General features: G+C 35.8%; 1 protein-coding gene across 12 annotated transcripts in view; it reads left to right on the forward strand.

The window, feature by feature from the left end:
• Nucleotides 1-13,215, forward strand: part of CHD9 (chromodomain helicase DNA binding protein 9) — a 232,292-nt gene that overhangs the window by 186,918 nt on the left and 32,159 nt on the right. For all 12 annotated transcript variants that reach the window (XM_023636982.2, XM_023636978.2, XM_023636977.2 and 9 more), the window contains 6 exons: nucleotides 932-1,128; nucleotides 1,586-1,785; nucleotides 5,527-5,686; nucleotides 6,124-6,213; nucleotides 12,325-12,428; nucleotides 12,884-13,001. In XM_023636982.2, coding sequence (XP_023492750.1) covers nucleotides 932-1,128; nucleotides 1,586-1,785; nucleotides 5,527-5,686; nucleotides 6,124-6,213; nucleotides 12,325-12,428; nucleotides 12,884-13,001 — 869 coding nt within the window. The remainder of the gene's footprint in view (nucleotides 1-931; nucleotides 1,129-1,585; nucleotides 1,786-5,526; nucleotides 5,687-6,123; nucleotides 6,214-12,324; nucleotides 12,429-12,883; nucleotides 13,002-13,215) is intronic.

Raw genomic sequence — 13,215 nt, forward strand, 5'->3', positions numbered from 1 at the left:
GGAAAACTAATAAATTTACAGTGGAGAGACTTGGCGAAAAAAGTTAACATCACCAGTAATAAGACATATTAACATCATGTACCCCTTTAAAAGTCTGATGCACTGTGTATATACTGTGCTAGAGCAGGACCTACCTTCATCACCTTCCTCTCCTCCCGTGTACCTCTGCTGCTCTAGGACTTGAACATTTCCTGAATATCTCATGCCATTTCAGCCCCTTGTTCTTTCCTCTACTTATAATGCCATCTCCTCCTTGCCTGCCTAGCAAACTACTTATTCTTCGAGATTTCTTTCTGGTATCACTATTTTGTAAAGCTTCCTCTGACTTCCTTTGTACCCATCTTGTATCATAAAATATTTCATCCTGAATAGCATTTATTTATTTACGCATTAGTCTGACCCTCAAGAATACAGATTTCTTATGAGCAGAAAGCTGTCTTACTCATCCTTATGTCCACAGCTCATAACATAGTGCCTAACTTAGAGAAATTTCACAATAAAGGTAAAAAACATCTCAACTTAAGTTGTTTTGAATGAATTAAAGTGCATTGAGTATAGTGAGGTTCATACACTTATTACTTTGCTGTTTGTACAGTAGTATGACTCTTTGGAAACACATTTTATAAATAATTTTATATTTAATAAATAACTTTATAAATAAATAATTTTATAAAAATTTATTTTAGTAATAAAGCCAAATAATTCTTTTGTCCTGTGACTATAATATAAAGTTATATATACATGGTTATTACGATTTTAAGGAATATGAAAATTTTTAAGTTGATTTGGTAGGTTGATGGAATTGTTAGTCATTTCTTTTTTCTGGCTTTCTATAATTATTTTATTGTTTGTACAATTTGAAAGGTTAAAAGATAAAACATTGTTATAAGCAAAATAAAAACCTTCAAGTAATAGCTATTAAATTTTACAGAACAGCTTGGTTATTGACACTCCAAGAATTAGGAAGCAAACAAGACCCTTTAGTGCCACAAAAGATGAATTGGCTGAATTATCTGAAGCCGAAAGTGAAGGAGATGAAAAACCTAAACTCCGGAGACCCTGTGACCGTTCTAATGGCTATGGAAGAACCGAATGCTTTAGAGTAGAGAAAAATCTGCTGGTTTATGGGTAAAATCTTATTTTTAATGTTTATTATAAGTAGTCTGGTATGTAAAGTTACAGGAAACAGATACTGTATTCTGGTATATTTTTTATTTGTTAAAATCAATAAAATCTATTTTTAAAGTACCCTGAATTTCTATGTTTAACATATATTTAGTAGCAGAATGATGAGATATCCTTAAGTTTTTAAAATTATAAATGTCGCACTAAAGTCAAACTCCGTGTTCTCAAATGTGCATATTCAGTAATACAAAATGGATAATATTGTTATCCATTATTGAATAAAATACCCTTAAAATTACTATACCATGGCTCTGCATTTTACTCATGGGGGAAAACTTTATTAGGCAAATCCTATTAATGACAAATGTGTTTTTTGCAGTTTTCAGGCCTTTTATCTGTGAGTTATGTTTATCTCTAGAACTAGACTCAATATTAATGTAAATACACCTTTTTTAACCAGATGGGGTCGATGGAGAGAGATTCTGTCTCATGGCCGTTTTAAAAGGCAGCTAAACGAGCATGATGTAGAAATCATTTGCCGAGCCCTCTTAGCATATTGCCTTGTTCACTACCGAGGAGATGAGAAAATTAAAGGCTTCATATGGGATCTCATTACTCCAACTGAAGATGGGCAGACACGAGAGCTACAAAATCATCTAGGTAAGAACATTCTTGTTTTCCTTTTGAATTTATTTTTAGTTATATAAGTAGTACTTAACATATTCACCTATAAAATATTAAAGCATTACAGATAATATTAAAGAACCTTAACTTTCACCCTCAATTCAAGTTCCAACTGCAGAATATACCAGTGTTATCAGTTTGGTGGGGTTTATGTATTGTTATCATATATGTATCAGTTTGCAAGTTGTTGACCCAACAGTATGTCTTAGAAGTCTTTCCATCCATTTTCATATAGCTCTATCTCATTTCTTAAACTTTTGCTTAGTAGTCCATAGTATGAATTCCATAATTTATTTAGCGTCCCCTTTAATGATGGGCATTTAGGATGTTTCCAATTTTAGACAATTAAAAAACAAGTTTCAGTGAAGATCCTTGTACATTCCTCCTTGTGCAGATGAATAAATCTTCCACTAAAGTAAATATCAAGAAATCAAATTGTTGAGGTATGGCATATATACATTCTTAGTGCCTAAAATGTGGTCTAAGGAATAACCACATCAGCATCTCCGTGGAGCTTCTTAGAATTGCAGAATCGTAGGCCTCAGACTTACTGAATCAAAATCTGCATTTTAACAAATTCCTCAGCAATTAGTATGTATATTCAAGTATGGGACAGTATGCATTTTAAGTTTTCAGAAATAATTTGCTGTCCAATGTGTCTATACCAATTTACAATCATATCAGAGGTACATATGAGTACCTTTTTTTTCCACAGCCTTGCTGACAGAACTTTCTTTTCTGCGTAAAATTTTTTATCAACATAAATTTTTTTATGTTGATAAAAAATTCAGTTTTCCCTTAAATTTCTGCTATAATTTTGTTCTATTTAATCAACAAATATCTGTTAAGTGTCTGCTATATACTTCTTGTGCAAGGTACTGGGAAGATAAGAAGAAACAAGATAGACAAGATTCCTGAGCTCATGAACCTTATATTCTGGCCAGGTAGACAGACGATAAGAAAATAGATAAATTAGTTAAATAATTTCAGAATGTGATAAGTACGGTGAAGTAAATAAACTAGGTGCTGAAATAGAGAACAGCAGAAAGCGCCTGTTTGAGATTAGTGTGGTCATTGGAGGCCCATCTTAATAGGAGGCAGTGAAATTAATGTCAAGAGCTGACTTTTGGTAAAGATGGAAGATTCACACAAATATGATTTCACTCTTTCTTTTTGAAACCCCACATAAATGTCAATAAAGAGAAAAAAATTTTAAGACATTAAACTTGATAAATTCTGCAGGCCCAAAAGTTTTAGTTTCTTCAACAAATAAATAGTAGGAGGGGAGGAAATGGAGAAGGTATCTATAAACCAGTGGTTCTCAACCAGATGTGATTTTGTGCCCTAATCCCACCCCCAACCTGGGTTGTCACAACTTTGAGTGTGTTACTGGCATCTAGTGAGTAGAAGCTAAGAGTGCCCAAACAGCCCCCCACAGTGAAGAACTATGCTGCCCAAAATATCAATAGTGCTGAGGTTGAAAACCCTGCTGTAACCTAAAAGAGATGATAGTCTTCAACCAATTGCAGCTATTTGGATCCTGATTGGAACAAACAACCCAAGGGTTGTTTATTCGAGTATCTTTATTCAGTAATTGGAAATTTGATTACCAAATATTAAGGAAGTATTATTACATTTCTTAGGGCTGATAATGGTACTGTATTTTTCTTTTAAGAAGGCCTTATCTTTTACATATTGCTAAAAGACACTCAGATATTCATTAATGAAATGATTGATGTCTTAGATTTACTTCAAAATAATATACAAGATTGGGGAGTAAACAGGGTATAGATGAAAACAAAATTGGCCATGAGTTGGTAATTATTGAAGTTGGATGATGGTACATGGTGGTTCATCATATTATTCCATCTATTTTTATATATGCTTAATTCCATAATTAAAATATAAATAGGGGGGCCGGCCCAGTGGCACAGCAGTTAAGTTCACACGTTCCGCTTCTCAGTGGCCTGGGGTTTGCCGGTTTGGATCCCGGGTGCGGACATAGCACTGCTTGGCAAAAGCCATGCTGTGGTAGGTGTCCCACAAATAAGGTAGAGGAAGATGGGCATGGATGTTAGCTCAGGGCCAGTCTTCCTCAGCGAAAAGAGGAGGATTGGCAGTAGTTAGCTCAGGGCTAATCTTCCTCAAAAAATAAAAAAATAATATATATATATATATATAAAAATAGGCATACAATCTCAATAGTTAGTGGAGAGAACGGGAGGGGGAAAAGCAACAAAATTTTGGAAGCTGGAAGCAAACAGATTAGTATTAACTGACTTAACCAACCAGAGAGAGCTTAGGTCAGCTGTGGGAAAACAGAAGAACCAAACATAAGAAACATAAGGAAGAACAATCCAGGGGCCAGCCCCATGGCCGGGTGGTTGGGTTCCCTCGTTTCGCTTCGGTGGCCCAGGGTTTCGCCAGTTCGGATCCTGGGCGCAGACATGGCATCACTCGTCAGACCATGCTGGGGCAGCATCCCACATGGCACAACCAGAGGCACTCACAACTAGGATATGCAACAGTGTGCTGGGGGGCTTTGGGGAGAAGAAGAAGAAAAAAGAAGAAGTAGATTGGCAGCAGATGTTAGCTCAGGTGCCAGTCTTTAGAAAAAAAGAAACAAAAAATAATCCATAAATAAGATATAACAAGTATGAACTTGTGTGCACCGAACAAAGTAGTCCCAAAATATAAAGGCAAAAACCCCACCAAAATTATAAGGTGAAGTGGACAAATCCATGTAATGCTTTTATTTACCATTATGATGGAGCATCTAGCTGGTAGAATACAGCAAGGAAAAGATATATGAGATCAGAATGGAAAGGAAGAATCAAAACTGCATTATCAGTAACTGTGAAAAATTATAAATGAAACAACTCAAGCACCATTGAAGATTAATAAATGTGCAATGGTATAGTCGTACAATAGATTTTTACATAACAATTAAAATTGATGAATTAGAGCCCCATGAATCAGCAAGGATAAATCTCAAAAAAAAAATCAAGAGAAATACGTTGCAGAATTACATGTGTGATATAATGTCTGAAAACTTAAATACTAAATATTTCTCCAATATACAAGTATAAATATAAACATGCATGGAATGAAAAAACAATTTCAGAATAGTGATTATCTCTGGGAAGGAAGGAGTGAATTGGACTTCAACTATGTATTATTTCCTTGCATGAAAAACTGACCAAATATAGAGTATGTTAGGATTAAGAGTGGGAATACTTTTTTGTTTTTTAGAAATATTTCACAACAAAAATGTCAAAGAAATAAAATGAATTTAGTTCTCTTAAACAGGCCCCACAATGGCTAAACCTTATTCATGTTATTAGTAAAATTAGTTTTGAAAATCAAGAGACCAAAATTTATTTTGTAACTAGGGAAGCAAACAGTAAAGCAGAGGAACAGATTTGATCCTGTGGTTTTTCATTTGGAAAAAAATAATGTGTTTTGGAACAAAAAGGAAATCAGAATGATTAATTTGAGATACAGAATTGTTGGATATTTGGGGGAAATTGTGTGTGTGCAAAATCACGTTCACTTGGGATGGGGTCAATACTGTTACCATTAATATTTTGAAGATTTCTGTATAGCCCACATAGACCTCTGAAAGTCTTCAGAAATTTCTTGCATTGGAAAATGTTTCACATTGCAGATCTTTATATAAATTATCCCCAATTTCATGTGTCCTTCTCATTTTAACAGGCCTATCGGCCCCTGTCCCCAGGGGTCGAAAAGGGAAGAAAGTAAAGACTCAAACAAGCTCATTTGATATACAGAAAGCAGAATGGCTTCGAAAATATAATCCTGAGCAGCTACTTCAAGATGAAGGCTACAAAAAACATATAAAACACCACTGTAATAAGTAGGTAGTAGGGTATTTTTAACACAACTTGTTAAAAGTTTACTGTTCTGAATTTATTAGCAATCTTAAAGCATGCTGATTTTGAGTACGGAGACAGTGTGGTCTAGGACCAATGCTAATCTTAATCTTACAGGGTTCCTTCAGCAAATCATGGTACCTCTTATGTCACTGTTGTCATCAACAGAGAGAGAAATAAAACTGGCCTTCAAATGATCTCATTATATCTTACTTGGATATTAAATAATGATGATTGTGAAGATTTTGGAGAAACCTATTTTATAATATGGTAGTAATGAGATTTATTTAATCAGAAGTAATTATTATTTCTTTATAAGAATTCTGTATCCAAATTCTTTTCTAATTTTAACCCCATGGAGGAATTTTTTTTAATAATTAATATCTTTGTGTCTTTTGATATTTTCCCCCCTCATTTTTAGGGTTTTGCTTCGTGTAAGAATGCTGTATTATCTAAAGCAAGAAGTCATTGGAAATGAGTGTCAGAAAGTATTTGATGGAGTTGATGCAAGGTAAATTAAATAACATGTTTTTATTTATTTTTTATTAACATGATGAGGCAAAAATTATCTGACCAGGAAATTGTATATAAAGTGGCTCCTTATTTAGTGAAATTCACAAGAAGCAAAATCCACTGAATTTAGAGAATTAGTCCTTGCCAATTTGTTGCCTTTCCTCTATACATCTCATCTTTGGCTCTTTCACTAAAAGTTGTAACATAATAACAATAATAACAGTAGTAGTAGTAGCTTCCTGCCACCAAATCTAAAATGTAACCTTTCTATGCTCATTCTTCTTCCCTCTTACTACAGTGGAAGAGTTTATGGTGACTTTTATGTGCATGTATGATCCGTTCAACACTCTGGTCTCTCAGTTCCTTGCCCTTTATCCGCAGTCATCTTTTTTTCTCCCCACCACAGCTACATACTCACACGGTCATATACTTAATCTTGCCATCACCAGTAACAGAATTACCTCTTAAATCTGGATTTCGACCATTACTTACTTAAAATCCTTTGCCTGCCTTTCCCTCTGTTCTACATATGTGGCACAACCCCAACCCATGTTAAATCACAAATATCCACTTACTTCTTGCCTACACCTAAGCAGTTGAATGTTGCTGGAGAAAATCAAGCAAACCCTGCTGAATTGATTCATTATGAATTTATGAGCATCCTTCTCAAATGAGATGAAACACAAACAAGCTGTTTAACCACCATAACTCGTACATTCACTTTCCTACTCTTTAAGAGGACCATTTCACACCTCTCTCCTCAAACCATCTTCTCACCCTACCACCACCACCCTTCAATGATGACTTTGCTATATATTTCATGGAAAAATACAGAGACACAATCATACAAGAGCTGCCTTCAGTTCTACTTGCATATGTGTCCACCTATACCTTCCCTTGGGATACAGTAGAAATGTACCTCCTAGGGCAACCCTTGTGACTTGGATCTTGTCTATTACCTTTTAAGGACTTTATTCCTGTAGTAATCTCCTTTCTTCCCTGAATCATCATTTCCCCCCCTCTTTATTGAGTCACTCTCCTGACATATGCATATCTTAATATCATACACTTAAAAAAGGAAAGAAACTCCTGTAACATACATAATAACACTCCATTTCTTGGCTTCCCTTCACAACAAACCTCTCTAAAGAATTGTCTGTGCTTACTGTCTGTACTTCTCTACCTTGCATTTTCTCTTCAAGCCATTCCAATTAATCTTTCATCCCCACTATCTCACCGAAATGGTTCTTAACAAGGCCGCTAATAACCTACAGTGTGATCAATTCTCTAAACTTAATCTACTTTGCCATTATTCTTGAAACACTGTCTTCTGTAGGCGTCCATGCTGCTGTACCCTCCTGGTTGTCCTTCGTCCTCACTGGTCTTTCCTCTTCATTTTCCTTTGCTAGCTCTTATTCCTCTCATAGATCTCTAAATTTTGGATGGACCAAGAGCTCTGTCCTCAGCTCTCTTTCTTGTCCATACTTTCTCTTTAAGTGAACTCATGTAGTCTCATCATACCAAATATGATCTATAAACAGATGACTCTCATATTTACATATTCATCCCAGACCTCACCCCTGAGCTCTATGCTCAGAGTCAGCTGCCTTCTAACATTTCCACTTGAAAGTCTAATTGACATCTTAAACTTTCCCTGGCTCTCCCAAATCTTCTGTTTCCAGTCCTTTCCCTCCCACCTTCCCACATTAATGCCTTCTCCATCCTAGTAAATGTACCACACAGTTGCTCTGGTTTCATTCTTGATTCCTCTCTTCCTCTCAAACCCTCTAGGAAGACCTGTTAGCTCAACAAAGTATATGCCAAATCTGAGTGCTTTTCACCATCTCCTCTGCTAGGTCCTTAGTCCAAGCCACCATTATCTCATGTTTAGACTTTTGCAGTCGCCTCCTGATTGGGTCTTTCTGCCTTCACTTCTGCCTATATACAGTCTGACCTTCACACAGCAGCCAGGGTGATCTTTCTGAAGCAAAAATCAGGCTGTGGCACTCCTCTTCTTAAGATTTTCCAGATGCTCCTCATTTCTCTTAGAATAAAATCCAAACTCCCTATGAACTCCAAGGCTCTACGTAACTCTGTGATCTGTTGCTTCACTCTGTCCTCTGCCACAGTGCTCCAGCCACACTGGGGGTCCTGTTCCTCCAGCATGTCAAGCTCATTCATTGCTGTTCCTACTGGTACAACTACTCTTTACCTTCATCTTCCACAGAGCTGCCTCTTCAAATCATTCAGGTCTCAACTCAAGGTTTGCCTCCTCAGATAGGCCTTCCCTGCCCACCCTAGCTAAAGCAGCCCGCCAGTCACTCTCTCTCACTTTTAAGATTATTTTATCTGATTCATGATGCCTATTACTCTAAAAATTACACATATTATTTTTATATTATCTTTCTCTTCCCATTATAATTTAAGCTGCTTGAAGGTGAAGTATGCTGTCTGTCTTATTGATCATTGTATTCCCAGCCCCTAAAACCTAGTTGATAGTGACACCCGGTAGATACTTGTTGAGCAGTTGACTCCTGTTTTCCCTTGGCCTGACTGGATCTTATCCACTTGTGATTTCCTGGGAACTTCGATGTATGAATTAGCCCTCTGTTTTCCTTTCATTAATCTCCCACTCTCTGGCTTCTCATTTGGATTTTAACATGTTGACATCTCCCTCAACATCTACACACACATGCAGCACTTTTGGACCTAGTATCTCCTCACACTACCATGTTATTACTCTCCTTGATTTCAGAGCCAAACTTCTTAAAGGACTATCTATATTTGCTGTCTCCTTTGTCTCCTCTCCCATTCACTGTGCATTACACCACAATTCAGCTTCTACTCCGTCACTCCACCATTCACTTTAAGAGGTTCTTCACCAACATTCCTATTCTATGGACACATCATAGTGTTTGTCTTACTTTACCATTATTAACCACTTCATTCTTAAAATGCTTCTGTGAAAAGAGAACTGATCGGTGGTTACCAGGGGAAAGGGGAGTTGAGGGAGGGCACAAAGGGTGAAGTGGTGTACCTACAACAAGACTAACAATAATGTACAACTGAAGTTTCGCAAGGTTGTAAACTATCATAATCTTAATTTAAAAAAGTTAGTAAGGGCTGTTTGTTGTCACACTCATTCTAGTAGTAAAACTCAGAGTAACCGAAATGCCCAGCTATAAAAGAAGGATAAAATACAAAAAAAAAAAAAAAATGCTTCTGTGATACCATTCTCCTATAGATTTTCTTTTTAGCTTTCTGCTTTTCAGGCACCTCTTCTACCTGTCTCTTAAATGTCTTCACATAGCCCTCTTTTCTTGTCACTTACTTTTCTTGGGTGTTCTCATCTTTTCTGTGGCATCAGTTTTTGTTTTTATACTAATGTCTTCCAAATCTGTCTCTCTGTGAACTTCAGAGACACATTTCTCAGACACGCCATGATTACTAGTGCCTCCAGGCCTTTGCATTCTTGCTGGAACATTCCCTTTCCCCCATTCTCCCTTTCTTACTGCTCAGCTGACATCAGTTCATCCTTTCCTGACCTCTCAAGTCTGGCTTTGACACATACCCAGAGTACCATGTCACAGCACTCATCATGCAGTATTGCAGGTACCTGTTCACAAGCACAGGGGTAAGTCTGTCTTATTATTGCCATTATTAGCACATAGTGTGTGCTATTTAAATACATTTTGAATGAATGATCTAGCCTGAGGGAGTTAAAGGAGGCTTTATGCAAGAGAAAGCACATGAACTGAATCTTTGAAAACAGAAATCAACAACAGGAGCACATGCACGTTATCATACTCCTTTCCCTAGCTGTTAATGACATGCATACGGCACATTTGAACATGAGGCATATACTAAGTGCCTTTTACTCTTTGCAAACAGGAAAACCTTCCGCCTTAGGTGATCATCACACTGTTTTGAGCTTAGAGTGCCACCTGATGGTTGGTAAGGGGACCTATCTGACCCACTTTTTTCCCCTTTGGGGATCCCATCTCCAGCGTTCCTCCTTCTTTCCTTTGTCTTTCAGTGCTTGCGCTTTGTTTAGTCCTGGTTAGGAAATCAATCAAAAATAAATATTTTCCTTAACTGTATTTTTTCCTCATTTTTTCAACTTTTGTTGTATCACAGGAAAATCAGTCTTCCTCTTTCTGTTTTGCTGCACTAAGCTAGAAAATACTGATTGTGACACTTCTGTTTTTAGCAAAGTTAGGGATAATAAGATGTTCATTTAAGTACAGAAAATCTTCTTTAAAAATCTGAAGAAAGGTCTCCATATTGCTTGGGTTAAAAACTTTTTTGGCTAGCAAATCACTTATGAAACACTTATGAAAAGTAATATCTTAACCATTTTTTATGTTTCATTTACTTATAAGACTTAAAAGTCTTTCCTTTTCATTGTCACTGTTCTTTATTTCAGCTGTATTAGTGTTTAAATATTGGATTCTTGTGGACTAGCTCAGGAACATATTGACCATTTATCAGTTTTAAAGATTGGCACCTGAGCTAACAACTGTTGCCAGTCTTCTTCTTTTTTTTCTTCTGATTTTTCTCCCCAAATCCCCCCAGTACATAGTTGTATACTTTTTAGTTGTGGGTCCTTCTAGTTGTGGCATGTGGGACGCCACCTCAGCATGGCAAGATGAGCAGTGCCATGTCCACGTCCAGGATCCAAACCGGCGAAACCCCGGGCCCCCAAAGCGGAGTGCACGAACTTAACCATTCCTCCACAGGGCCGGCCTCTATCAGTTTATTTCTATGTGGAAATTTATTTTGAGTTCCCAAAGACAATCAACTTACAAATTAACTTTTGCCACACAACTTAATTATAAGTAGGAATCTCCCCATTTCTTCAAATCTATAGGCCTTTGTTATTTATGAAATTATAGTGCCAAGACAAAGAGAAGAAATTCTACTTAATATAATTTGTTATGTTTTATTATATCTCTGATTCTTTGAAAATTGATAATTCATGAGTATCAGATAGGGAAATTCTCAACTAGAATATTTGATTTCCTGAGGGAATTTACCCTATCCAATCTCTACTCCTTCTTTGATTGAATAAAATATAAAAATGGTGTTTGTTTATATATATATTATATATTAATATATTTGCTATATATTATACTAATACATATACTATATATATTAGTATATATACTGTATATATTGATACTTATTTGCTAATCGTTGTCAGACATTAGCTGTCTGCTAGGCTAGAGGAGACAATGATAAAAAAGTGAACATTTCGTTCCTTCTATGCTTGGCATCTTTTCCTTTTTAGAGGTGTTCAGTGTTACTTGCAGAAGGTTTCTGGGACAATATCAATTTCAAGTGATAAGCAAAGTAAAAAATTACGTTTACAAAATTACAAATTCTATAGTAGTTTCATACCCATGAAAACAGTAAAATTACCAAAGAAAGTATCATGGATTTATTATAATTTTTAGTACTTTATTATTTTGTCATTTTATGGTATGATTTTATTTATATACAGTGTAAAAATAGCACTTTGAGTTTTAATCAAATTATGAATCAAAAACTGTCATTTTCCTTTACCTGTAAGCATTGCTTAATTTTTCAGTGTGATTTTCTTAACAGTAGGGGTCTATGAGAGACAGAACTTGTTTTGCAGCCTAAAGCAATTCTTTTGCCCTTTTAGGGGCTCAGTCTTCTCATATACAAAATGAAATACTTGAACCAGATGATTTTTGTTGAGTTGTTTGCTGACATAAGACTCTACTTTCCAATAGAAACCTTCGTCTATAAATATCTAAGGGAAATTAGTGGAAAGAATATGATTCCTTAAGAGTAAAGTAAACCTTGTTGAAACTTATTTCTTCTGTTGAGCTTAAGACTATTAATTCATTTTATGGTAACTTCGCTGATATCATGCGATTTTGTAATTTCAATTGGTGGTAATTGTAGAAAATAAAAAAATCAATGAAGGCAAATTCATGAAGCATTAGAAGAAATCAATGAAGTAGAATCTTAACTTCTTTTTATTAAAAACCATAGTGCTTTTCCAAGCTAGGTAAAGTTTTGCCTCTACTTTGACTTGTTTGTAATAATTCATAATGCCATATCACAATTTTCTTTTAAGTGACATTGATGTTTGGGTCCCAGAACCAGACCACTCAGAGGTTCCTGCTGAATGGTGGGATTTTGATGCTGATAAGTCACTTCTTATTGGAGTTTTTAAACATGGTAAGTGAGAAGTAAGGTAGATAGAGTCTTCTTCTATGTATAGTGTAATTCAACTAGTTCTGAGTTTACTGATTTCCACTCACAGCTTTATTCAAGTGACATCCATGTTATTATATACATCATATAAAGCATACTCTACCCAACTATGTCTGTCAGTCACTACATTTCCTCATGAAAGGGTGGCATATGTGACCTGCTTCTCTAGCAGGAAGCATTCTTATGTAAAATATGTGTGTGTGATCAATTTTTCCTCTTTTTTATTTTAACTGATAAATTTACATTTTTAAATATACTTATTGCCAGATCATGTAATGTTTGTGATCATTTCTAAAAAACTTTAATATATGGTTCCATTAGTCCAGAAACATCATTCACTATAAATATAAGGAATGCTTATGTTTATACATCTTTCTTCTTTTTATCCTTTTTATGTTCATAATTGGTGATTCCTCCAGGTTATGAAAAATATAACACTATCCGAGCAGACCCAGCATTATGCTTCCTGGAAAGAGTGGGAAAACCTGATGAGAAAGCAGTTGCTGCAGAACAGAGGGCAAATGATTATATGGATGGGTATGTGTATTTCAGAGCTGTGAATTCTCCATATATCTCTAGCAACATCAGGGTATTCTGTGTCAGTGATGTTTATCTTTAATGTGGTAGTAAGAGAATTGGAGTTTACAGTCTAAAAGTTAATGATACTCTAGTTAGCACTTGGCCAACAGAGTATGATCAAGGAAGAGACTAGACCTGCCCCACACCCATTCTTTTGATGAGTCCTTCATTT

The sequence above is a fragment of the Equus caballus genome, chromosome 3 (genome assembly GCF_041296265.1).
Source record: "Equus caballus isolate H_3958 breed thoroughbred chromosome 3, TB-T2T, whole genome shotgun sequence".
NCBI lineage: Eukaryota > Metazoa > Chordata > Mammalia > Perissodactyla > Equidae > Equus > Equus caballus.